The following is a 26,253-nucleotide window of genomic DNA, read 5'->3' as shown; positions in this document are numbered from 1 at the left end:
GTGTGTGGTTGGCAGCACACGTCCTGTTGCGGTGGCCCGGTAGCAGCTGGCTGACTGGGAGAAACCCGGTTTTGCTCAGCTGCCTGCACCACTTCATCCGCTAAGCAGCCAGCCGGGACTTGCTGCGTTTGTCAGGGCTCTGCCGGGGCCATCCCTCCTGGTGGTGCTGGAGTCCAGGCACCACAGAGACAGGGCAGAGGGGAGCATCCCACCCAGCTCTGTGGTCTCAGCCCCCCTAAGATTGTTTTGGATTGTTTGGAATAAAACTGTCAAGGTGGGGGTGTTGGGGAGATGAAAGGGAATCTTTCTCTCCCCAAAGCCCCTGAACTGCCAACTGTTAGTTTCCCCACGGCAGCCTGGCTTTACCTGCCAAGGCTGATAATCCCACCACAGCTTTGGCAAAGCCAGGCGTCACAAGACTTCCCCTGGCATGGTAGCTCAGCAGCCACGGAGGAGAGGATTTGGGGTGGGAAATGAGGAAGAGGAGAAGGGGTCAGCAGTGTAGATGGGGGACCTGTGGCCCAATTCCAAGAACTACAACTTTTCACTGAAATTCAAGGCAGACTGCCCCCATCTGCCTGTGCTGGCAGTGGAAGTTTCAGAACAAATAAAGCTGTCTGACATTTGGGAGCAGAGAGAAAAGCTGGCCTCTGAGTTAGCTTTTTCTTTCACAGTGTCTCCGATGAGCATCTTAAACTCATCCAGGACTACCTGCGAGTTCACATCATCAGTGACTTTGAGATGGTGCAGACTGGCTCATGCAATCTTCCTCAGCTGAAGAAACTGCTTACACTTCTTTGCAAAGGACTTTTCAGGTAACTAGAGGCTGGTTTTCAGAGATCAGAGTAAAATGCTGTAACACTGTTATCTAACATAGGTCCCACGTGCACGTGTTCAGAACCTGAACCTCTGGCATAGGAAATCTCATGACCTGTGATTCTGGTCCAGAGGTGTGAAATCTATATGAAAGACACAGCTCTGACAGTGAAGTTTCCCTGGAGGCGGTTTCAGTCAGTGGAGTATTATTTTTTATGCTTTGTTTAGAAAGAAACAAAACAAAAATATGCACTAACCGATTAACTGCATAAGTTGGTAATGCATAAATGACACCCACATAATTGTCAAACACGAGACATTTATGGAAACAAGCACATATTGGTGTACAGTTGTCTTAAACACTTATTTTCCTTCCCACTAATGCACTGTGAACCTGGAGTGATTCCACTGATGCCCGTGAAGTCCAGCTGAAATGAAAAGAGAAACCAGCTCAGACTCTACAAATTTTACCTTTCCTATTTATAGCCCTTCGGGTCCCAAATAGAAAAACTCTGATAGGGTACTAAAACCTCCCTCTTTCTCTGGTGGAAGAGAAAGAGCCACCCCCATGCTGCTTGTAAGCAAATGAGGAGATTAGTCCACACTTCTCCAGAGATCTTAGAGCTCTCTAGGGCAGAGGGCACACGCTTCCTTCCACACTTGTATCTGTGGCTTGCAATATCTTTCTCTCCAGTGTATTTAGGAGCGAGGCTAGTAGTGCTGCTGGCCTGTTCTTGTCCTCCTAGGGCATATCAAGGCTGAAGAAGGGGCCAAAAGGAGGGGTGGATACTGCTGATTTGCTTGGTTTAGCCCGTGGAAGGAAGGCATGGAGGGAGCGAGGTGCTCAGCTGCTTGGGACCCTGCTTACTCCTCTGAAGCAGTGGACACTGTGCACATTTTACCAAGCAAAGGGGAAGTAATATGCAGCCCTGCTCCTTCTGCCAGAAGCCAGCCACCCACAGACAAACCCCTGACAGGACTGAGAATGGTTTGTGCAAAGAGCTGGCCTTCTGCTGCTGCACCCTGCTTCAGGGTTTTGCTTCTCTACGCCCACAGAGGGGGAGACCCAGGTGGCTGGCTAAGAATAAACCCGAACAATGGAAACTCAAATCTAATGAAATCACAAGTGAGAGTTTTGTGTTACTAAAATACCTCCAGTGCTGCTGTTCTGAAGATGGCTGGCTTTTGCCATTTCCAACTTCTGATTCTGCTTCTTCTTATCCGGATTTCACAACCCTATTCCTCAAAAACGTGCATGGGATAGCAAGGCAGGAGATGCGGCAGGTCCACAATCCTCTCCAGTGCCAGGACACCTTCTACATTTCCAGATTTTCTGTAGGTTTTTTTGGTGACTGCAAAGTATGATCCTGGAGCAAATCTGGCTGAGCTCTGCTGCTGCTGGCAGCCTGCTGAGCACAGGAGCACTGCACCACAGCAAAGCTGCCTGCCCTCTGTCCTGGTGGCTATGCAAATGTATGTCCTCATGGAGCTCTCCCCTCCTTCTCCAGCATCTTCTCCCCACACCTGTATGATTTCAGTTAGATGGAGCTGCTTTCTCAATTTTTTCGTGAAGGTCCAGGTCTGTTTTCAGCCGCAGTCAGGTCTCTCTGAGGAACCTCTCCCCCTCTGTTCTGATTGTCCCATACAACACTCTACCATCCAACTAAACTGTTTGCTTAGTGTCAGCCAGCTAATAGTCAGATCTCACTGTTCTCTGCAATCTCAATCTGGGGTTTTAGCTTACTTCCCTTATCAGACTTCTGAACTCAAATTTCATCAGCGGCATTACCTAAATTAAGTTTTTGTTCATCTCAGCCTTCTTCAGCTGCGCAGGGATCCCAGCTGAAGCACAGGTAATTCCTAGGCTGCTTCTCAGTGGCTGTGCCCTCCATTTCTTAATGATGTTCAATCTCATTATTTTCAAAATATCTGCGGATAGGTTAAACAAACAAACAACAGGAAGAAACGTTAATGGCACATCTTGAGCTCTTTCTCCGGAGTTGAAGCTCCTTTGAATTTCCTGGCACTGCTGAGGGTCAGGAGTGTGCAGGCAGACGCGCGCTGTGGCTGAGCCGACCCCGGCTCTTCGGGAGCCACACTGATTTGCTGAGAGTCGGAGGTTTTTGCTGTATTCTGGCTTCTTCCAACCTCCCAGAGCCCAGCTGTGCCATCTTTCAGGGCAGTTCTCAGACACGCTGCCATCACTGGGAAAAGTGAGCATCTCCCTGCCCTTAGGCTGACTCCGTTCTGGGTTTTGATACGGGGCTGTGGGTGAGCACTGGCTGCCAGCGTTACCAAGGCAGAGGGGAGGTGTACTGGAGCTGCTTGGTGATTAGGAGAAAAGAGCTTGTAGTGAACTGCGGGCTTGGGAGAGGAGATGGACGGAGTGTGCCTTTTGCAGTTCGGGTATGATCCATGGACAGGTGCAGGACCCATTTCTGACCAAGAAGCTCAGTATCATAGCAGAGTTTGTGATCTCTTCCCCTCACCCTCCCCACCACTGATCCTTGATTAATTCGGCAAGAACCAGACCCCAGCGTGCATTTGAGACGTTGAAAGCTAGTTTTAACTCTGCTGGCAGCTGCTGCGACCTTCTAGGGCTAGCTGTGGCCAGCGAGGTCAGGACAGCCATGGCACATCTCATTAGGGCCTGGGGGACAACAGGACAACTGCTCTTGGGAGAGGCTGCTCACGCTGGCAGCTCCTGTACTAAAAGTGAAACAAAGCAGAGACTTGTAAGGCTGATGGCTGCCTTGTGGAGCATTCAGCGCTGAACGAAATTGGCGTACAAGGGTCTCTGCGTGGTGAGGGGAATCCTCCAGGGGCTGGAAAGCTGACCCGTGGAGAGCCTGATGCCAGTGCACCAGAGCAGGGACTTGCTCACCCAAGCAAGTGGACTTTGTTTGACATTTCCTCCCAGCTTTAAGTGAAAAACACTAACAGTGGCCAGTCAGTCTGCTGCTCTCTGCAGCCATCGTTTGGTCATCGGTCACTGCTCTGCCTGCTCCTGTTTATTCTCCCTCACTGGATAATTTGCTTTTAAGGCTTTAATAGGCTTAATATTACGCTTTTTCAATAATAGGCTTTTCTAAGGCTGGATAATTTGCTTTTCAAGCACTAGAGATACCAGCACTTGTGCCATCATACGTGGACGCACGGGCTTCTGACACTTCAGTGAGGATCACTACATATATTTCCTTTATACTATCAAGAGAAGAAAACAAAAGGAGGCATAAGTGCAATTAAAACCACTTTGTGGTTTTGTTGAGTTTGAACGCTTGCAGATGCTCTTCCCCCATCCTCAAACGTGTGCTGCACATTGCACCGAACGGTAATCAGAGGGCAGTTTTCCCCTGAGAAATCATTTCTGAACTGCTTCAAGCAGCTGCTGCTCTGTGTTTTCGAGAGATGCCCTACACGTCCTGTACCCTTGGTCACAGTAAATATCCTTTCATTCTTTTCAGACTGTACTTCCCCCCATGTTCCTGCCGCTGCCTGCAGCCTCCTGGGGCCTGACTCCATGGCTGCAGAAATCAATGGGAGTCTTGGCTTTGGGACCAGAGCCATTGGCAGTGACACTGGCCCTGGGTGATCCAAAGCTGAATCGTGGTGTTGGAGAACTAAGTTTAGCAGATCCAGATTCCCACAAGTGTCTTGTACTTCTGTGCGCACCACAGCAAGTGTTTGAGACTGAAATTCCAAGCAGGAGAGCTTAATTTAGGCAATTAATCATCCATGGACAAATATGTAGTCTTCAGGCAGACGATACTTTCACTTTGGAGCCCTTTCCCCAACAAACAGAGATTAGAATCCGGTCCCTTCAGGCTTAGGAAAGTGAGGGAAATCATTAATATCCACTGTTGACTAGGCACAATGCAAGCGTCCTAGCACTGCTCTCCACCGTCGCCTTCCTTTTGACCTGCGCTCCCTGGCTGCTCTTTCCGTGATATGTCTTGTCGTTATCAGAGCGCGGCTTCTGTGCCAAATTCATACAACAGCGTTTTGACAAATGAGCATCCTGTGGAATCTAATTGGGAAATGAGGAAGGTATCTCATTGTCACCCACAAATGGTGTCCGTTCAAAAGATTAAAGGCGGGCTCTTCCACCCCCTCACTGCGGCTGGCCCCTCTTTCTCATGTGAGCTGAAAAACCTAAAACCCAATTTCCTCTTCGAGCAGTGTCCTCAGCACCCTGCATCAGCCTGAGCTGCTGCATGAGATCTGTGCAAACCCAAGCTGCTCCTGTTGTAGGCACCAAACTTCACCGGGCTTTGTGATTTTTGAGTGTCCTTTGATCTATGAGTTGGCATAGTCGGGTTGATGCTGGTTTTACACCATGTCTTCAGGTTTGGCCCAGACTGGAACATCCTTCTGGGGAGACTTAGGAAGTTATCACCTCCAAAGCAAAAAACGAGGAGCAGCCAGTACACCCAAAGCCAGCTGCCTAACTCCAAGCTGCCTTCATTGGCGGCGTCACTAAGGCAGCTGAGAAATGGTCCCACCCATGCCACCAACTCAGAGGGCAGTAAGCAGCAGAGGACAAGAACATGACACGTGGTGAGAGCAGGCCTGGTGGGACTGTGTGCCCGTAGTCTCTGCCATGTGGCAGCCTCAGACCTCCGCCGTGTCTCTTTCCAGTGAAGCCTCCAGAACCCTCCCATCCCTGGAATCCATCCAGAAGGTGTTTGAGCAGCAGCTGCACCCTGGTATCCATCAGCGCCCACAAGTAAGTCAGCTGGAAGGTGGGAAAAGAAGAACGAGGAGTGAATGAGGGTGGCTGTCAGCATGGTGAGGAGGGAAGGCTGCTGGTTGCACAGCAATGACTGCTGGGATTCAGGTGATGAGTTACCACTTCTGTCCTCTCTACCAGCTTTCTGGCTGCAGTGCAGAGTGCACGCACCGAGGTACATCCCCACAGTTATCCCATAGTCACCTCTGCTTGCTCACCCTTCCTGCCCCAGAGGAAAGTGCAGCAAACTGCCTCAGGACTTCCATCTCCCCATGCTCCCCGAGCCTGTGGGCTAGGACTGCACACTTCTCTCTCCATAAACTTCACTCCAGGATGTTTCACTGCCAAATCCTTCCTTCCTCCAGCCCAATTAAGTCCCATGACCTTCCTCTCCTTTCCAGAAGCCCAGAAAACCAAAAGTCTAGGACTTGGGTATGTTAAGCCCTGGACGTGGTCATGCAAACCCCCCAGGCAAGTTGACTCCCGTGCATGCCCAGCTGCCCCTAACCCATGGACAAGATTTCCAAGTCTGTCCTTCCACTCTCCTACACCTCTGCATGTTCAGCCAGACTCTGCTCTGTCGTGCTGCCTGTGAGAGATTGGAGTGGCAGAGGCACAAGCGCTGCTCCTTGCTCTGTGTGCGATGTGTTCCTGGGGTGAGGCTGCGGAGCTGCCAGGCCATGCTCTGTAGGACTGGTAATTACGCATCTCTCTCTTTGTTTCTGTGTTGCGGTTATCAGATGCTCGGTGAAGCTAGTCCAGTCAATATCGTACTGAAACTCAACCAGCTGGTCTCTTTGCTGTCCTCCATTGAAGAAAAGGTAGAGTTTTAAAGCTATTTTATATTATCATCTTGTCACCTTTTGCCTGTAGTTATGCTTCTTGCCCATCATCAGTGCAATCCTCTGCTACAGTGAGATTTCTTTGCTCTGACTTCGGTACTCTCAATGTAGTGCAGGATCACCAAATGCAATTTGGTACATATAAATTCTTTTTCAGGTGAAAACACTGTTGATTGAAGGTCCTGATTCAACACACCGACGTTCCCTTATCCCCCCTGTCACTTTTGAGGTAAATGTACTTCTGTAACAAAGCTGATCACAATGTGGAACGACAGCAATGCAGATTAATGTCGGTATCTCAGTTCCTGGGAACTCTGCTCTGCTGCCGCAGAGGTAGCAGCTATTCCTGGATGCTATTTAGCACCATGCAAATGCTTCAGAGAAGTCTAGCGAGATTGGCAGAACGATGATGTGCGTCCATGAATTCGGGCGAGTGTTGCATTCATAATACACGCGACTGAAGTGTGGATGATCGCTTCTGAAAAGTCTCTGTTTTCCAACAGGTGAAAGCTGACTCCCTAGGAATTTTCTCAAAAATACATCTCAAGGTGGATGTGGAAATGGGCAAACTGATTATAAAGAGAGCTAAGGATGGTCCCGAAGACAAATTTTATACCCACAAGAAAAGTAAGATGCCTAAGGTCTCAAATGCCGAACTAGTGTCTTAATCCCTTGGATGATGGGGAGGGGTTAGGGCAAGGTATCACCCATGGTGCAGATATTTCTGCTCAGTCCTGGGTGTTGTGCAAGGCTTCAGTCAGTCTAGACTGCCTGTCCCCAAAGTGGCCTGCAGAGAGCAGGGCGTCAATACCGGGGTGACCAAATCTTCACAGACAGTTTTAGACCTGGCTTCCCAGGCTAAATGAACTAAATGACTCCAAGCGAGCAGGTTTTGATAGAAAATTCCTCACAGTGCTGGTTGCAATAGACCCTTCTCTACTGAAAAAGCAATGTCACTCAAAAAAGAAAAAAAAAAAACCCAAACAAAAAAACCCAAACCAAATCCACATTCTGCATATTGACTTCTGTGATGATTTTTGATGGTTAAAAGCCAGATACTCCCTTTCAGTAACATTTTCCAGTTAATTCCCCCCTCCCCCTTTTTTTTTTGGTGCGTGAATCAATCTCTCTAATGATGCACAATGTCAGTTCAGCCTGTGAAGGCCAAATCCAAACAACTTCCCTTTTTTCCTGTTGTGTTTCTGAACAGGCAGCTCCCTGAGATTGAGCCAAGCAGGGCAGGATTTCTCAGAAAGTAAAGGATGCCCTCGGGCTCTCTCCTGCTAGAAACTCAACCTGCTGCTGGCGGTGATTGAAAAGATTATCTTTCACTACGCTTTCTCCACCCTGTGTTCATAACTACTTAGCTGCTATTTCAGATGTGGAGGAATCACCTTTATCACCAAATGAGGTTTTACCTCCTCCTTCACAGATGGGGAAGGAATATATGTAGGCTGGCTCAGGATACAGAGAGATGGTCTGCAGGAAGCCAAGGCTTCACTTCAGGCTGCAGGGCTTGGTACAGACAAGAGCTTCAGGTAGAATGAGTTTTGGGGGTCCCCTTCACTTCAGAGTCCAAACTAGTTCCTATAGGGAACAGGATTAAGCAACATTAAAATGCAGTTATGCGGGGGAAAGTGAGCGTAACATCAGACACAAGAGACTGTGTGAGTCCTGAGCCTGCAAGCGTGGTCCTGTTAGTTCTGGTGGGTTTCTAGCTTTGGTGACTGCAGCTCATGACACCCAGTCTCTGTTCAGTCTTGCAGCTTATCAAGTCCCAGAAGGTCCCTAACAAACTGGTGATTGTGCTGGAAACGGAAAAAGAAAAAACTCAGCGGAAGGAGTACGTTTTTTCTGATTCCAAGGTACATACACAAATGTTTCCTTCCTGCCAGCCTGGAGCAGGTACCTGGGTGGGGGCGGTACAAGGGGTGTTTCTTGGCAGAAAGAGGAACTGTTGAAGGACAGTGGTTGGCCTTGCAGAAATACAATTTCTCCTTTGTTGTGGAAACATTCAGAAAATGAACAAGTGTAGTGTGTAAAGAGAGGTCCTGGAGAGGGCAACCACACCTGGGTGTTACCACTGAGGCAGGAGAACAGAGTCAGCAAGCGGTGAGAAGAGGCAAGGAGTCATGCGAGGGTAGCTGCAAAAAGGCTCCTACAGACAAATGAGAGGGAAGTTTATGCTTTCTTCTGACCTGCTCAGCACTTTGAGAAGTAAAGCTAAGTGCCTAAGAAAGTACCACGAGAGAGACAACCTCTTCAAAGGTTTCAGGACAGTGGGGAGCTAATCTGCCCTTCCAGTGGGCATTTCCTGGTTCAGCTAGTTTTTCCAGAGGTCGTGTTGGAAGAGTTAAGCATCTCACTAATTGTCTCTACTCCTCCCTGTCTAGAAGAGAGAAGGGTTCTGCCAACTTCTGCAGCAGATGAAGAATAAACACTCGGAGCAACCAGAGCCTGATATGATCACCATCTTCATTGGGACCTGGAATATGGGTAGGGACTCCCTTCCAACGTGGGCGTTCCTTCGGACACTCGCCAAATGTGTGCTCACCTGCCACGATGAGCTCCAGACACTGTGGTTGTCCTGTAGCAGATCTGATGTACACAAGGGTCGTCTTCTCCCTGGAGAGGAGGGAAGAGCTGATCTCTGGGCTTAAGCTTGCATGTGGTTTGACAGTTTCCATGGTTCCAGTTAAAGGGCCGTAAAGTTGGCTCTGATGGGTACCAAAGGATTCCTCCAAGGACAGGGAGTTGCGGCCTGCACAAAGCTGGTGCAGCAGTGTACACTGTCCACCTTGCAGAAAGGGCAGAGGCAGTTCCAGAAAACTGCACATCAGCTGCTTCTGAACCTGTCTAGGGACAGTTTGTGTCCGGGCTGGGAAGAGAGCAGAGTATCTGTGATATTTAGAGAAGGGGACAGGGTGCAGTTGAGGACCATGGAATTTAAGTTAATTTTCCCCTTTGGGGAGAAAAGCCTGGCTCAGCTGCTGTAGGCTGAGCTGTCTGTGCTCAGTCATACTTAAAAGGTGAGGTAAAGACAGGGGTGGGCCAGGAGTACAGCTCCCTACCTTTACACTTGGTAAGCTAATGAAACAGAGGAAGGTGGTCAAAGCAGAGACACTCAATCATCCGTGAGTCAGGAGAGATTAACATCTTTGTCATCTTAGCATAGTGGCTGATGTGTGTGAGTGAATGTGAAGCCCGTTGTTTCTGTCCCTGCGGGTTGTCTGTATCCTGGGTTTGACAGAATACACTGACTTACTTTGGTGTTTGATTTGTTAATAAAAGGTGCCGCACCTTCCCCGAAGAAGATCACCTCCTGGTTTCTCTCCAAGGGGCAGGGGAAGACCCGTGATGACACTGCTGACTACATTCCTCATGACATCTATGTGATTGGCACCCAGGAGGACCCTCAAGGGGAGAAGGAATGGCTGGAGATCCTGAGGCAATCCCTGCAGGAAATCACCAGTATCAGTTTCAAAGTGGTGAGGGGTTATTCCAGCTGTTGCACATAACTCAGGCACACGAGGAGAGTACATGTTGTGCAAATAGAAGGCAGAGGAATAAGTGGCATTTTGCCTACACCTCCTCTGCCTCCCTCCCTTTATTGTCATTCTGTTTGGATGAGGAAGAGTGAAATGAATCTGTCTGTGGACTGCACGAGGTCCTCCCCTGGAGCTGGCTAGATGGGCATGTTGCCATGGACCGTGCCCCCCTCCACTGCCAAAGCAGGGGCCCTGCCATGAAGCCCCTCTTCCTGCCAGCCTAGGAGCAAGGGGCGGATGCTGAGCACCTGAGTGAAGCAATGGTGATACTCTGACTTTCATAAAGCAGGAGACTGTAAAACTTTCTGAGCCAGCTGTAGCTTACATCTCACCTTAAACTACTGCACTTTCAAAATAGGGTGTAACAGCACACAGGCGCAATCTTAAAAGAAACTGAACCTTATTAAGACCAAGTCTAGACATGCCTGAGTTTCCGTGATGTCAAGAATCAAACCTAAGCATATCTGGAAGGCCACAGGAGTGCAGGATTTAGGGCTGTCATGGTGATTGGGAAACTGTATTTTGTGGAAGCAAGGCAATCCAAAAATTAGAAAACAGCACTAGAAAATAGCACGACCCTTCCTCCCACCTTCAATTAATGTGACTGAAAGCATACCCTGAGCACAGGAGGAAAATTTGTGTAGGAGAAGTACTACAGAAGGAGTCAGGAAGGCTGCAGCTACAGTGCAGCTCCACAGGTATGTGCCGAGATATAACCTCTAACCTTCCCATCCCTGCAGATAGCAATCCATACCCTCTGGAACATCAGGATTGTCGTACTGGCCAAGCCAGAACACGAGAACCGCATCAGCCACATCTGCACGGACAACGTGAAGACAGGCATCGCAAACACGCTGGGTGAGGAACAGAGCCGCTCTTGTCCAAAGGGCTGAGAGCTGTTCAGCCTGTGCCGTTACTGTCCTTGAAATGGAACAGCCCTGTCTCCACAGGGCTCCTTTGACTGCATTTCTGTGACGCTAACGGTACGAAAGTTATATCCCACCGGCGTTGATCATATCTTACCCTCTGAAAGAGGAAATCTGTCTGGATGTATACTTAGCAGACACACACACATATATGTATGTTCCCAGCAAACACCTTTGACTGGCTATTGGATCGCTCTTTCTTGGGTTTTACAAGGAAATTGCACATCTTTCCCTTCAACTAATTTTTTTTAGCATCCTTAGAAAATTTGTTACCGCAATCTGTGCTGTATGTACTAATTCTTTCTCTGCTGATTACGTTGATCTCTCCATCCTCCACCTCACTTAAGATGTGCACAGTGCTTTATTGTCTTTGCTAGACTCAGCCTGGAGGTGGATTGATTTCTTGACATCTTCGGCTTATCTTTCTCCAGGTAATAAAGGAGCTGTGGGAGTGTCATTCATGTTTAATGGAACCTCCTTTGGGTTTGTTAACAGCCATTTGACTTCAGGAAGTGAAAAGAAACACAGGTAAGATACATCCTCCCCTCTCAGAAATGAATGTTGACCCAGGGTGAAATTCTCTGGGCTGTCTTGGAAGGACAGCCCAGTGGACAGTCACAAACATCTTCTCCTGACCAAAAAAAATTGATAAAATGTCTTCTGGGTGGGCAACCTGTGCTAGAGACGCTGCTTACTGTGTCACCATTTAAATGAGGGATCTGCTACGTGGCCGTACCACATGGGTGCAGGTGAAATGGACAGCAAAATAATTTCAGAGCCAAGTGGAAATGTCTTGCACAACGCTTGTCTGACCTGTCATGCAAGCCCAGTGTGTGAGGAAAACAGTTCTCTGATCTACAGTGTTTTGGAAAGATGTGGGCAGGCCCTTCCATCCCAGAACAATGTGCCGAAGGGGACCGTCTGCCTCCTCACTGTAGGCAGTGCTGCGAGGAGCACGGGAGCTGTGGTGAGCCCTGGGGCACCGCTAAGAAAGATCCTGCCAGGCAGAGCGTGCTGTCAGGAGTACCGGGCGGGAGGCGTGCCGCACAGAAATCCCCCCGCAGTGGCTCATTCTCTACACCCAGCTGCGAAACCAGTTTCCATGGCCTAGGCAGGTCCTGTGCCGCACAGGGCTGCAAGGCAGAGATCCCAGCGTTGCTGGGAGGTCTGCGCTCATGCTGGGGGGACGGTGGGAGGAGTGGGTTTGAAAGCAAAGAAGACTTGAAATGAAGAGGTTGGCTTTGCCATCCTTCCCAGGCCAGGACCTGGAAAACAGATGGTGTGGGATTTCTACACGGGGTCTTTGCCACCGGTGGAGTTAACTTCAATGAAAGGGTTCCCCAGGGCCTGAAATAGCTGCCAAAATCTAGTTATGTGTTTGCTGCTGAAATCTGAAGGCAACAGTCTAATGCTGGGTTTCTAGGACATGCAGCTCAGAAAAGCATACCCCCAGGAGGCAACAAAAGTGGCTTTAGGACAGGTTTCCAGCCTTCAAATGCAGGTGGAAACAGCCTGACACCCACGGCAGAGCTACTGTAATGCCACTGCCCCTCCTGCCCCAGCTCCCCCGGCCGCTCAGACACAGGCTGTAGCCAGGCAGCTGTGCCGCATTACGGGTTGCATGGAGTAGGTTGGCTCACGGGGAGACACGGAACACGTTACCTGGGCCCGTCTGCCGAGGTGCAGCGCCAGGCAGGGGCGGCAGGTTCTCAGCTTCTGATCTGCTTTTCTCTAGATGCTGAGCCATGTCGGTTCCTGCCTGGTAAAGCAGCCGTCTCTGCCAGCCCAGGCATTTAGAAATTGCATGGCAATTTGGTATGTCAGGCAGATGTTTCTTGTCTTGACAGACGCAACCAGAACTACATGAACATCCTGCGCTTCCTGACACTGGGAGATAAGAAACTGAGTCCGTTTAACATCACTCATCGCTTTACTCATCTTTTCTGGCTGGGAGACTTGAACTACCGCGTGGAACAACCCCCAACGGTTAGGGACTCTGCGTGAATCCCTGGAGAGACAAAATGCGGTGTTGCCATAGAAGCGCGCTCTCCTTCTAATCTAGGGCAACATGGCAGAAAGAGGGGAAGCAGAGGGGATCCCCAGGGCACGAGTGTGACACCGGTTGAGGCAAATCAAGGGAATCCCCTTTGCCCTCTCCAAGGATTAATGGACCCCGGAATGTCGTCTGGCACACTTTGCTGCTCCAGGCAGCATCGCTTCCCCAGACCTCCCAACTCTAGTCCCACTGTGAGCGAGCATCTGTCCCTGAACAGCTTGATCCAGAGATTGCCTTTCTGCTCTGCTTGGTTAGTGTGCAGTGGCTCAGAGCAGGCCTTCAGAAACAGGCAAGCTGTCATAAATACTGGGTAGGTTTCAGTAGGCGGTAGACAACAGCAAGCCTGGTGTTGATGTGCATCTGGTTGTGTGTATGCTGGTGTAGGGGACGTGTGGGCATTTTGGTGCCTGTTCAATAGACAAATGTTCAGCCACACAGCAAAGGGAAAGGTGGGGAAGTGGCAGGGGGTACAGCTCTGTGAAACAGTTCAGAAGCACCTGCTGGCTCCCCAGCAAAGGGAGGATTTATCTGAAGGTTTCGCATCATCTGCAGCAATGCTGTTTCCCTGTTGGCAGGAAGCAGAGAATATTGTCCAGAAGATCAGGCAGCAGCAGTATCCGGAGCTGCTGGCTTTTGACCAGCTTCTCATAGAGAGAAAGGACCAAAAGGTGTTTCTGCAGTTCGGTAAGATTCTGAGTTTGCTGGCAGGTTCCTCGCACGTTTCCAGTAACTTACTCTGCCAGACTTGACAGGGGGCAGGGTGTGCAGAGCAGTGTCTGTCTTGCCCAGATGAGGGTAACAAACTGTAACAGAGCTATCTCTCTGTTTTAGAGGAAGAAGAGATCACTTTTGCCCCAACCTACCGTTTTGAAAGAGGTACCCGGGAGAAGTATGCTTACACGAAGCAAAAAGCTACAGGGGTACGTGAAAACTGCTTTCCCTTCAGAATTATATAGCAGAGCAGGGAAAGTAACTCCTACGGCAAAGAACCTAAACCAATCTCTGCATTTTCTGCCCTCGTAGCATTTTGAAAGGAGTCAATACAGACAAAAAAAAATTGACACAAATACGTGGTGCTTGGGCAAGTGAATTTCCTGTTCTTTTGCGAATTGGTCCTTTCTCTTCTTCTTGACATCACTTCTCCTTTGGTTTGCAGATGAAGTACAATTTGCCATCCTGGTGTGATCGAGTGCTCTGGAAATCATACCCCATGGTGCACGTTGTGTGTCAGTCCTATGGTGGGTAGAGAACAGATTGTAGATAGCAAAGCAATCAGTCTGAAACGGAAATGATTCAGAGCAGAGTCTGTAGGATCTCCCTGCACTGCCAGGCACTCAGCATACAGGGACCTGATGTTAAACCAGGCAGAAGGGAGCCAAGTCTCTCTGCCTGTAATCTTACAAGGTTGGGAATTAATTCTGTTATTGGATCGCTCTTTCTGGGAATTAATTCTGTTATTCTTTTAAGTGCAGAACACCCCTCAGACAGCTGCAGCTGTCCAGCTTTAGGCTGTGCCGTAGGACCACTTTGCACCAGTTATTTCTTGGCAACAACAACCACTTTTCCTGCGCAGTTAGCACCAGGAGCTCCTTACCTGGTGGTGCCAGCAGGGCAGACCTGCTGTACGCAGCTCAGTCTGCAGAGGCTGGAGCTGCTAACATCTCTCTATCAAATCTTATTGCAGAAGGACTGTGTGGTACTAAAAGCCTGTTCCCTTTCTCGCTGAGAAGTGTCACAAAAATGCAGTGCAGGGTAGAGACGAGGCCCACAAGACCTGTTAAAAAAAAAAAGACTTAGATACTAGTTCCTGTAATTTCATCAAATATGTGTACAACTATACATAGGACCAAGCATCTGAGTATGGTGTCAACGGTTTCCTACGCGTGGGATTGAGAAGAGGGCTGGGACAAGGTGGACTGACCTGATCACAGAGCCTGTGATGCTGTGGTGCCTGGTCAAATAAGCACCTCTAGAAAGCCTGGCGTCTGCTTTTACACGCTGTTCTGGTCGCAGGACTGGGCTCGCTGGAACACAGTGTGCACTTAGGTCCTGTCAAGACCTTGCTCACGCAGTGTTAGTCTTGGGCCACGAGTTGCTCTGTAGCACTGAAGCGGCACCAGTGTATTCTGGTGTGATTTTTCTTCCACATTAGAGCTTTAATGAGCTGTGCATGTGGCAGAGGCAACCGGGAATCCTGCAAACGCTTTTTGAACTGGGGAATCTAATGCTGACAGTCGCTTGTAAAATGATATGGTAAAGCTGTGTCCATTAACCAAATCTGTATGGATTTGGACAAAAGAGTTACATTCCTGTATACTGACAGGAGATTGTGTAGGAACACCTTTGACTAGAGCCAGTTACCACAGTGACAGTTAAGCTTTCTGGAAAATTACCGAGTAATGTTTCTATCGCAGCAATCTGCCAGGAGCAGGGCAGAGGTGCAGGGCAGTAACTCCTCCCTTTCTCGTTGGCAGGCTGCACCACTGACATCACGACAAGTGACCACAGCCCTGTCTTTGCCACCTTTGAAGTGGGAGTCACCTCGCAGTTTGTTTCAAAGAATGGTAAGTCAGGCTGCGTGCAAGTGCGCTGTCTCCACCTTTGGGTACAAAATGTGGTGCTTTGTATATGTTGAGAGAAAAAGAGTCCACTTGAAAATGCCCTCTCTTTATCTCCTACTGAAAATGCCATTGTTTTCCCTTCTTCTTTCCTAGACTCCAAGTACACGGATTCCCAAGGGGAGATAGAGTTCCTGCACTGCTACGCAACTCTGAAGACCAAGTCGCAGACCAAATTCTACATCGAGTTTCACTCTAGCTGCTTAGAAAGTAAGGGTTTGCCCATCTTTATTCTTTCTTGCAAAGTTTCCTGCTTGTTTGGATTAGTTGCCCTTTCCCTTGCTTTGATCTAAATAAGCAGCTGTGAGGATTGCTTGCTCCAGTGCAAAAAAGGATGTCCCAGAGATTGGTGGTAGTCTACAAGTCATCCTACGCTGTCAGCAGTGCAACCCAAACCCCACCACCATTTGGCTGTAATCCACTCTCAGGGATGCAGCATTTCTTCCATTTTGTTTGGCAATCTGATTGTCTCTTCCTCGAAGAGAAACACGTGTTGTTCTCGCTTATCACACAGAAAATCTCTACTTTGCAAACACATAATCAATTACATTTCTAATCGTGCCTGCTACAAATGATCAGGTACTTTCAAAAGAAAGCATCTGCATTATGCTAATAAAAAGAATTTAATTACCCTGGTTTACAAAAGAATAAGTCAGAGGATCAACTGAAAGGAAAGACAGTGATTTGGTTCTGTAAATGGGACTGTGTACCCCCAGCGCTGCGGATTGTACTCCCTGACCCTGGGCTGCAGGGCTGAGTCTCAGCTGTTTATGTAATGCGGGCCTACGTGCCCTTGCTGTGGGTTTTTTTAAGCGATTCCCCATCACAGGACAGCTCCTGTAAGTGGGACAGCATCCCTTCGGTGTATGCTTCATCACATTATCGCATGTCAGAGCGCTGTGTCAAAGACAGTTCCATAAAAGATTATTTTTTGGCTGTACCCAAATTTGCATAAATTTCTATGGAAACAGTGTATTACGAATCTTAAATTAGAATTTCAAAAGTGTGCTATCTTGAGTGGCGTAGGAAGAGCTGTCATGTTCTTATCCTCCAGTCCATGAATGCCCTGAGCTTTTCAGTGCCAAGTTTAACTGTAAAATAAAACCATTTAACAATGCTCCAGTAAAATCACTTTATAAATTCACTGTGTAAACATTCACCCAATGCTCATACTTTAAGCTTCTTAACACTTCAAAAACTTGTGTCCAAGTGCGAAAATAATTGTAGGCCTTCGGCGAACTAGCATCTGAAAAGGATACGTAGCCAGGTTCTTGCTGTCTCTTCAGGTCAAGTCCTTTCTCATCACTCTGCAGGTTTTGTAAAGAGCCAGGAAGGAGAAAACGAGGATGGGAAGGAAGGGGAGCTTGTGGTAAAGTTCGTCGATGCTCTTCCAAAGGTAAACTGGGACTGTGTTTCCATACCCATATGGAAGAGAAGCCTTCCGCTTGCATCCCATAAGCAACATTACGTCTTTTCCTTATATTCAGGAACTTGGTTGCGGTCTTGTTTACGCTCAGAAGGGTCTGTAAGAATGCAGGACGGGCTTAAGCTAAACAGAGCATGTCCTAAGCAGGAAAGGACTTTCTTGCCAGTATATTTTGCTGGTCTGATTATGTCAGTCAGGAACATGACTTTTTTCTCACCCTTTTAGTGAAAATAACTATGCTGACAAGTCTTTTAAGCAGGCCTTTTTTTTGTTTTGTTTTAAGTTTTAGATGGAAGATAAAACAGCTGCGTTGGAGGTTCTTTGCCCTGTGAGACAGAGCTTTTCCCTTGGTATTTTTGAGAAAAGCTGACTAAGTATTTTTTGCCTGAGTTAAAAAGACCGTCAGTGGCCAGAAGTAGTGTTCTGCGTGTCAGCGTCAAAGACAAGTCCTATCCTTGAGATCGGAGCTGTTCTCCATTTCCTGGCATGGTGGCAGCTGGAAGAACTATCAGAGCTCTTGGGTTTTGAGCAAATATGCATGTCAGTACCCTTCTGAATAGCCCAAAAGAAGAACTGCTGACTTTGGAAAAGAGTGCCTTACAGAGAGAGATTGGGGACAGACTCTACAATACGCGATTGTAACAACAGCCAAACAGGTTTTTGGGAACAGACTGTAATCAGAGTCCAGATCACTTCCCCCTAGAGCAATTTTCAGGCTGCATTGTAGCAAAAAACCTGCAGCTCAGCCCCATGTGAGTGTTTGATTTGTAGCATTCCGTCTGCTGTGCTGGGAGCGAGAGTGGGGAGCTCTAAAAGTGTGCAGCCTTCTACCACAGATCTCCAAACATCATCGAAGAGGCTCATCCTGGAGGTGACACAATACCCCCGTGGGTCTGTCCAGCTGAGTTTTGCTCGTTTGGGACTGAGGCACAGGGAGAAGTGTGTTCCTGTAGACCACCACCTATTGTACTGACCCACACCACCTTGTCTTTGCAGCTGACTCCAATTATTTCAGACCCAGAATACTTACTGGATCAACACATCCTGATCAGCATTAAGTCATCAGACAGTGATGAATCTTACGGTAAGTGCTTAGCTCTAAAGTTCTGGATGAGTCAAAATCTACTTAGACTTTTCCAAAGCGCTGAAAGAGTGGGAGAGAACAGAAGTAACTCTTATAGACCGAGCATCTATGATGCTCTGACTTCTGATTTAGAACTCAGTACATACAAAAATATATTGTGGGCAGTGTTTTGTGAAGTAATGATGATCAAAGGAATATGAACTAGAAGCAACAATCTGCATGAGCTTTACCAGCCCTAAAAGAGCAGCGGCTCAAAAAGAAAGTACTTTACAGAATTAAACCAGGAGTCCGTCTGTTTAAACAGGTTTATTCAGAACACACAAATCCTGTTTCGCCTGCACTTACTTGATGCGTATCTCCTGGCTACAGAAAAGACATTGTCCATGTTGCTGGCTTCCAAATTCTAACCAGCCAGAGCCCGCAGCCTTTGTCCGCAGGCGGATCTCTGCTGAAATCCCATTGACTGAAATGGCAGTCTCAGACTCATGTTTTCCTTACTAGTAATGGAAGCTCAGAACGCTGCAGTCACCTGCGGGTGTGCCCAAAGCCCAAATCCTTCACACCTATGTGAAGAGGTAAAGAATGCCCCTGATTTCTCAAGAGATATTACACTCCTCACTGGGATCCAAAGCGGATTCTCTCCAGTAATCTCAGCCCCGTCGGCATAGTGATAGTAGATGACTGACAGGAGAAAGAGATTTCAATGCTTCTTTTCTCAGTCCAGGCTCACTGTCACCTTGTCATTCTCTAGGGGAAGGCTGCATTGCCCTGCGAATAGAAGCAACAGAATCCTTAGTTCCTATCCATACTGTGCTGACGCACCACGGTGAGAAAACAGGGGTCTTCCAAGGTGAAATCAAGTTACAAACATCACAAGGAAAACAGAGAGAGAAACTGTATGGTAAGGAACAAGATCACCTCTGCAATGCTCGTTCTAGAGAACATCAATCCCAAAAGATAATTGATAACTGTCGAGGAACTGAAAATCATCCTTGCAGTGCTTTTAGTCCCCAAGAGGCAAGAGCTTTTGATGCTGACTGCAAGGACATGAGAGCATCGTTGCTACTCAGGCGGATACCTGTACTCTTTCAGAAAGACGCAGCAATCCCATTTGGGTTTATATTGTTCAGCTGAATTCGGCAAACTGAGAGAGCCCCCTGTCTGCCACTGCCACTGATTTTAGTGAATGGCGATACCTTATTGCCAGTTGCAGTGGCTACATGACAAGGTGCCAGAGCTCTCCCTGCTCCAGTCACCCTGGGGATCCCCAGCACGTGAGGCTCTCCAGGAGCAGTTCCCCAGCTACAGGAACACAGACTTCACTTACTTCCACCTTGCTGCCTGACGTTCTCTTTCAGAGTACAAAAGCAGCCTCATGACATTTACTATTAGTGTCAATGGTAAAACGACCTGTCTGTGAGTGGGGGATTGTGTGTGACCTTTGTATTTCAAGATACACACTTTTTCCTGTGTCAACAAAACATGGTATTTACTAGTTAGCAGTTGAAAACATAATAGCAACAACTTTTTCAAACTGTCACGTTGTCATTCTGATAGACTGAGAGAGATGCCTTAATGCGAGCAGTAACACAGAAAACTTGGGGAATCAGACTCTGAAGCTGCCAAACACCTTTTAATGCCTTTCCTTTCCTTCAGATTTTGTCAAGATTGAACGTGATGAAATTGCTGGGCAGAAACCAAAGAACATCAGCAGCCTAGACCCTAGCAAAGACTGGGATCAGACTAACAGGTAAAGGGCAAGCGGGTAAGTCAGTCGCAGAAAACGGGTTGGCTCAATAAACCAAAGCTGGGCTTGCAGTGGGAGCAGTATTAATCAGCACGGTGAGCACTGGGAAGCTGTCTTTGTGGCTCTCTGGCCAGGGCTGGTCACTGCTTCTGTGCCCAAAGCTTTGGAAGCTGAGAACATGTTCGTCAGACTGGGTCCCTGCACCCCACGTAAAAAGGGCCCTTTTATTTCCAACAGAAAGTCAAAATCTACTCATCTGATGGCCAAAGAGGCAGCAGCCATCGCTCGCTATTGGGGGAGTGCTTCCTCTTCTCCAGACAACCCGGGAAAGGAGGACATGTTACGGTAACCCTGCTGCTTTACCTCTGCCAGCCTGGGGCGGGACGCTATGCTCAGACTGCCTGCCTTTTCCTTTCCGAGAGTCATGGGACGCTTCTGAGAGAGGCTCTCCTTTCACTCCCGCTTCACAGGGCGTGCAGGCAGCTCCCTGCCTGCCGCCCTACACAGGTACACCTCAGAAGGCCACATGCCTCTCCTGATAAGGCAGCAGCATATTCCTAAGCTGCACAATGCTGCCCAGTGCTGTGATTTGCCTCTTTCTTGGAGCTGTCCTGCTGCAGATGCCAGCTGAGCTGCTGGGCCCAGAAACCTGTAAGAACACCTCTGTGTGACTGCAGAAGCTGAGTGCTCTCTGCAGCCTGGAAATGGAAGTGTCTGCCACAGCCAGAGGAACTCTTTGGGGCTGGAGGAGGCGGCCTTGGCCCAGCTGCTTCCTCTCTAGTGACCCAGGGGAGGAAGGCATTAACAGGACTCCCACTTATTCTCTGATTCTGAAGCAACAGTGACCAAAAAAAAAAAAAAAAAGAGTAGGTGGTAAGTCTGTTAGTGGGCACTAACTCCTTTGTAGCTGGCAGGGATACAAAAAAATAAGAAGTATTTGTGCCTGTATCTTCCTAACAGTATTTCTTCTCTTCGGCAGCAACACTCCTACAGACATAAGCAACCCCAACTACCTGGGGATGGCTGCTTTCTCTCAACAACCCTCTGCAACCAGCCAGCTTAAGCAGATACCATCACCAGACCAGCCACTTTCTCTCTGGAGCTACGAGCAGCAGCCCAAAGAGACTACCTCTGTAATGGGACAGAGTCAGTCATCCTCCAGTTCACCCTCCTTGTCACCTCTATCTCCAAAAACATCTCTCCAGCCTCCACTGAACAGAAGCATCTGTAGTCGGAATCAAGAGTACCTGTGAGTCTTTGAGCTTTGACTGGGGTTAGCACTCTCTCCCCTGTCATTCTTCACAGTCACTATGTCATTATCTGTACAGAGAGTTCAAGGTGCAGCATATTCTTTCAATTTTTCATCTATAGAATTAGATAAGTGAAGGTCACACGTGCAGATGTCACATACTGAAAGAAAACTAGTATAGTACTTCCTCAGACGACTGTTGTGAAAGGAAAGCCAAAAATATATGTATAAGTTTAATTCACTATCAAGAGGAGAGAAGGAGAAAACTTAGAGTTGACTGAAGAAACAAACAAGAAAAGGGAAGAGTGTGGCATAGATCCTTCCGCTGGATGGGAAGGAGAGCTCCTTCACATCTCACACGTGAAGTATTTTAACTGTATTTCTACTTACACTACTGCATGAATGTCCAGCTTGCTGTAGAAGTTAGCATCCACGTGCTGATCTATCACAAGTCTTGATGCAGAATTTCCGTCCAGCATTTGACAATGTCTGTCCCTACCCAGCTTAGTGAAGGGATGAGGCCGTTCCACCCTGGTGCATGCACGCAACCAGTGTCCCCTTTTTCACAGCAGCTGCTGCTTCCTGCGTCTGGGCTGGAGTTCACTGGTAAATGTATGTGGCACTCTATAAGCCAGAACTTGCAGAGGTCAGCGCTGCAAGCGCTGCCTCAGTCCGTTATGTACCTGACAGCACTTTATCGTGCTCAGGTCTTTGCTCCTGTGTGTACTGACTTCCACAAAATAACCTGAAGCAAGGAACACAACTCATTCGAAGGCACCCACAGAACAAGAGCCACTCCCCGCTACTCCACTCTGTTCAGTGATATTGTGGTGGTTCTCCAGATGAAAGCCTTGCCAAATCAGGTCAAGCCAGACAAGACCCACGAAACCTCCCTCATCCCATTGTACAGCGGTGCTGTCATTCCAGCCTGAGCCTCAATTCAAAGGGCTCAGCTGTGACTGCACCGTGACTGGCTCACACTACAGTTTGTAGCTGTTACTCACACATTGTGCTCTTGGGTGCATTAAGAAGTTTTAGCCCTTCCCCAGGAATGCATTGGTAGCAAGAGGAGATTGACCTAGTAAAACACTCCAGTGTGGTGTGAGCTCTTACATCAACTGTCCAGCCAGCCATTTCAATCCTCTCTGCCAGATCTGAGGATTCTTATTAATATTTAAACTGAGATTTCTGCATGCTGCAGAGCCATCAAAGCCCTTGGCACGGTTTGGCTCAGTGGCTTATCTCTGTTTAAAGATAAGCCAAGTATCACTCTGATAAGACTGTAGTCCAGCAGGGAGTTCATGCAGGACCAGTCGTATCTGCCCTCTGCTATCATGTTAATGATGATTAAACAAAGTAGAAACAATACACAATTCTGTTCTCTCCCCACCAAGTTTAATTGTTATCCTGTTATCCTGACTGCTTTGAACAGTTGGTTTAATTTTATCGTGCTCATTTCCTATTAATTTTCTCGTTAAATCAGTCAGTGTCCCCTGCCTGCTCTTCACAAGTCTCCTTTTTGCACTGCTTTGATGACTCTAGGCCACCAGAACTGGGGAAAACCACGGCAGAGCCTTTGCTTCAGGAGGAGGGACAGCAAAAGCCAGAGATGTTTGAGAACCCACTGTATGGTTCTATGGGCTCTAAGGGCAAGGTGGCACCAAAGAAAGAGCAGGACTACTCCAAGGCCTTGCGAAAAGAACAGCCGCTGCTGCCCGATCAGAGCTGTCATCTCACAAAGTCACAGGAGCCTGATGGCAGCAAGACCTCCAGCAAACAGCTGTCACCACCCTTCCTGGTGCCCACACAGCGATTTCGGTCCTATACCTGCTCTGGCCAATCTGAAGAAAAGAATATAGGTGAAAAGACTCAAGGCAAACTGAGGCTGACTACATCATCAGAAACCTCAGCACCCCTCAAAAAACTAGTCAAGCCACTGAGGTCTGAAGTCATCCCGAGCATCCAGGGGCAGCACAACAGGCCACCCCTGCCCTCAAAGAGCCGGGCAGTGCTGGACATGCAGAACTCCAAGGGCCGAGACTATCGGGACAGTTCAGAGCTGCCACACTCTGGGAAACATCGGACAGAAGAGGGACCAGTCGGCAGGACAACGACACCGGTGTGTCTCTCGTGGGAAGGAGGCAGGGTGGAAGTTTTATTGGACTGTGGTGTCACAGCAGAATACTATAGAGTAGCACTGTCCTAATCAGTGTGCCCTCACTCTGTAATTCCTAACCAAGCTCAGGGCACCGTCCCCCAAGTCTACTGGGCTTGCAGAGCAGGGGATGCAAGGGAGTATCTTAAAGCAATATTGCTGCAGAATATGCCATGTTGTGAAACTACGGCCTTAGTTTTCCATGAAGTCTTAACTTCGGGACTGTTTAAGCTTGATGGCCATGTCAGGCATGCAAATAGTTGGCTACTTTGCTCTTGCTGGTTTGGTGCATACTGCAAGGTTTCTGAGAACGCCCAGGCTTGGCCTGACAGCACAGATCTACACAGTGCTGGCTAATAGATTTGCTTTGCTGTAATTCATAAAAAGATTAATACAGGTAGTTGTCTATGGGAAACACTTATCAGCTTAGAACACTGGTGTCCAAAACCGTTACTGAACCCTCTACAGAAATAAGCACACATCTGCTTCTCTGGGCTGGGTTTTTTTGTTGTTGTTGTTGTTTTGTTGGAGTTTTTCCCCCAGACCACCATGAGCTGGATGAGAAAGAGTAGGGGAGGTCTTAGAAAATGGTTTGGGAGAAAAAAAGTCCACTCGAGCAAGCTGTAGGTTTGGTTTTGTTTTTTTTTTCCTTCTCTATCAATACTTTAAGAATTGACAATAGACAAGCTGATGTCTTCTCTTGTCTCTACAGTGAAAATCACACGGCAGATCGCACCCTAAGAGGAAGACGGAAAGGAAGAAAGGGAGATGACTGCTTTGTTCATACTGATGTCCTCTGGTCTGGTTCTAAATAGACTGGGGGGGTGGGGTGGGGACTTTTGAGGGTGTTTCCCTCTCTACGATTATGAAAACATTCTAGCTGAGAAGTTTGTCCTATGTTGCTCAGACCAAGAGGAGCCAGGATCACAATACCAAATGCAAGTTCGCCTTTTGTCGAGTCACTTTGGTACTTCTATTAAGGGGCAGGTGGTTAAGCAAGTGGATTAGTAAATGCTTTGAAAGAGGAAGGTACGCTGTAAGGAGTAGGAGGTGGAAGGGGTGTATTTAAAGAACCCCCTCTCTACAAAAGCAAAATTTGTATTTTGTGTGACAGAATTCCTATTAAAGAGCGATATGTAGAAGAAAGCATTTTGAAAGCGGTACAGCTCCAAAAGCATGTCCCATCCGTGGAGCAAGGAGTTCAGGGAGGGCGGCAAAAGAGTTTGAATACCAGATCCTGATGAATGTCCCACACTGCCAAGGGAGCCGGCTTTGCCGCTGCTGTGAGCTCCCGGGCTGCAAACTCGTGTCAGTCGTGCGGAGCGTGAGGGCCGGCCCTTGGCACTGTGGCACAGGTAGTGCTTTTGTACCCCTAAGGGAAATGCCAGAACTACACGTAGAAGTGGGGGAATAGGCGGGTTCACCGGCGGTACCGCTGCTGAAGGGAGGAACAGCAGTCACCCCAGCCCGTCCGACAGCCAGCACTCTGCTCTTTTTGAAGGACACTGGCCGGCTGGTTTCGTAGCATTCTTAATAGATTAATGCTGACCTCACTGTACACTTTTGTTCATCGACTGAGAATGAATAATTAACATGCTTCTAATTTCTCTTCTATTCACGTTAAGTATTAACGCTGTGGTTACAATTAGGCTGTGCCTGTTTGTGACTGAATCGTTGCTGTTCTTCCAATGTTGATTACTTAAAAATAATAAAATAGTCACCTTTCTGATCATCCTCTGCTGAAAATTCAGAACTGCCTGCCACATGATTCAGCTTTAGTTGGGTGTTACACCAGCTCGCTCAGCGACAGTAGCCCCTGCCCAGAAGAAACACCAAAGGCACCGGGGAGTGCGGGGAAGATGCCACAATGCTGCTGTGGTGTCGTGACAGAGGATGTCTGTGTGCACAGACCCTGTGGGGATACAGCTGGTTTAAAAACCCTAGCACCTGTTAGCAGGTAGAGTTTGTAACCGTGAGGATAGAAAACGTACAGTAGCTTTACTGGAGCAGAAGAGGCCAAGCACAGGCTGCTGAAGAGGCGTGGAAGACACGTGGACAATCTGTAAGGTATCTGTAAGAAATCTTTTAAAAAGAGAGGCTTTCTGCCGCGTGGTTGGGGTTTCAAGGCATCCTTATTGAAACTCCTGGCTCTCTAGCCGACAAGTCAGCAAGACAGGCCATAAGCTTACGTGTAGCAGGGACCCTTCTGCGGACGGAGCCCGAGTCACAGATCGTATACCAATGTGGTTAGAAATCGTGCTCGTTTATTGTTTACAATACATCTCAATTTATAGACTCTTGTCCACCCGACTAGCTACATGGTGATTGGATAGCATCTCTGTCACACAGACAGCACACATCTCTTAAGGCACTGTGGTTGGCTAAAAGGGGTTAGTCCACACACAGCTACTGTTTTGGTTAGAGTTAAGAAAACAAGACCAGTTAGAGATGATTTCCCACACGATAGTGTTGCAGCTGGGTTTCGGCTGCTAAGTTTCCCAGAGAGAGTAGCATATTTTCCACAGTTCTAATTTCTGCTAGAAAGATACACCAACACTTACGTTCCTCTTGCTTTATTCAACAGCATCCTGGCTGTGTAAGCCCCATAATTCAATAGTCGTGGTATTTCCCTGGCCCCGGGGACCATTCCACTATTCTATTCCAGCTTCCGGAAGGACTCCTATGGCCTCAGAATAAAACCTTCCTGGAGCAGGTGAGCCTCCTGTCCCACATGGAGAGTTAGAGCAGTTCCTGCTAATTCTGTGGTGTGTTTGTGTACGTTCACAGATGGAAATGTAACAGGCTTTCTACAGAAAGCTTTACCTTCTCAGTAATGAGAAAGGCCCGGATTTTCTGTGGTCCTAGTGTTTATCCACAGTTGTCAAAAGCTTTCCTAAGAAAGTATATTCCTCAAAGTTTGCAAAATAAAAGCTTGACAAAAAGAAGTACAACTTCTTGCAAAAAAATATTCTCCTAATTGGGAACACTGCTTAAATTTGGCCCTCATTCGTGGATGAGCAGAATTTGAGGACACTGGACTTGCTAAGGTAATATAAT

General features: G+C 48.0%; 1 protein-coding gene across 1 annotated transcript in view; it reads left to right on the top strand.

The window, feature by feature from the left end:
- INPP5D (inositol polyphosphate-5-phosphatase, 145kDa) overlaps nucleotides 1-23,160 on the top strand; it is a gene marked incomplete at its 3' end in the record, with an annotated part of 53,183 nt that extends 30,023 nt beyond the window's left edge. Inside the window, exons 5-27 of the mRNA XM_010140161.1 lie at nucleotides 675-815; nucleotides 5,455-5,542; nucleotides 6,286-6,366; nucleotides 6,545-6,616; nucleotides 6,891-7,014; nucleotides 8,146-8,252; nucleotides 8,781-8,883; nucleotides 9,679-9,875; nucleotides 10,676-10,793; nucleotides 11,293-11,389; nucleotides 12,709-12,847; nucleotides 13,493-13,601; nucleotides 13,749-13,837; nucleotides 14,074-14,155; nucleotides 15,392-15,481; nucleotides 15,632-15,745; nucleotides 16,849-16,931; nucleotides 17,958-18,045; nucleotides 18,797-18,946; nucleotides 19,702-19,795; nucleotides 20,030-20,137; nucleotides 20,772-21,041; nucleotides 22,584-23,160. Coding sequence (XP_010138463.1) covers nucleotides 675-815; nucleotides 5,455-5,542; nucleotides 6,286-6,366; nucleotides 6,545-6,616; nucleotides 6,891-7,014; nucleotides 8,146-8,252; nucleotides 8,781-8,883; nucleotides 9,679-9,875; nucleotides 10,676-10,793; nucleotides 11,293-11,389; nucleotides 12,709-12,847; nucleotides 13,493-13,601; nucleotides 13,749-13,837; nucleotides 14,074-14,155; nucleotides 15,392-15,481; nucleotides 15,632-15,745; nucleotides 16,849-16,931; nucleotides 17,958-18,045; nucleotides 18,797-18,946; nucleotides 19,702-19,795; nucleotides 20,030-20,137; nucleotides 20,772-21,041; nucleotides 22,584-23,160 — 3,121 coding nt within the window. The remainder of the gene's footprint in view (nucleotides 1-674; nucleotides 816-5,454; nucleotides 5,543-6,285; nucleotides 6,367-6,544; nucleotides 6,617-6,890; nucleotides 7,015-8,145; nucleotides 8,253-8,780; nucleotides 8,884-9,678; nucleotides 9,876-10,675; nucleotides 10,794-11,292; nucleotides 11,390-12,708; nucleotides 12,848-13,492; nucleotides 13,602-13,748; nucleotides 13,838-14,073; nucleotides 14,156-15,391; nucleotides 15,482-15,631; nucleotides 15,746-16,848; nucleotides 16,932-17,957; nucleotides 18,046-18,796; nucleotides 18,947-19,701; nucleotides 19,796-20,029; nucleotides 20,138-20,771; nucleotides 21,042-22,583) is intronic.
- Nucleotides 23,161-26,253: the final 3,093 nt, after the last annotated feature.

Source organism: Buceros rhinoceros, unplaced genomic scaffold (genome assembly GCF_000710305.1).
Source record: "Buceros rhinoceros silvestris isolate BGI_N320 unplaced genomic scaffold, ASM71030v1 scaffold8837, whole genome shotgun sequence".
NCBI lineage: Eukaryota > Metazoa > Chordata > Aves > Bucerotiformes > Bucerotidae > Buceros > Buceros rhinoceros.
Note: the sequence above shows the minus strand (reverse complement) of the source record. Positions and strands in the feature narration are given on the sequence as shown.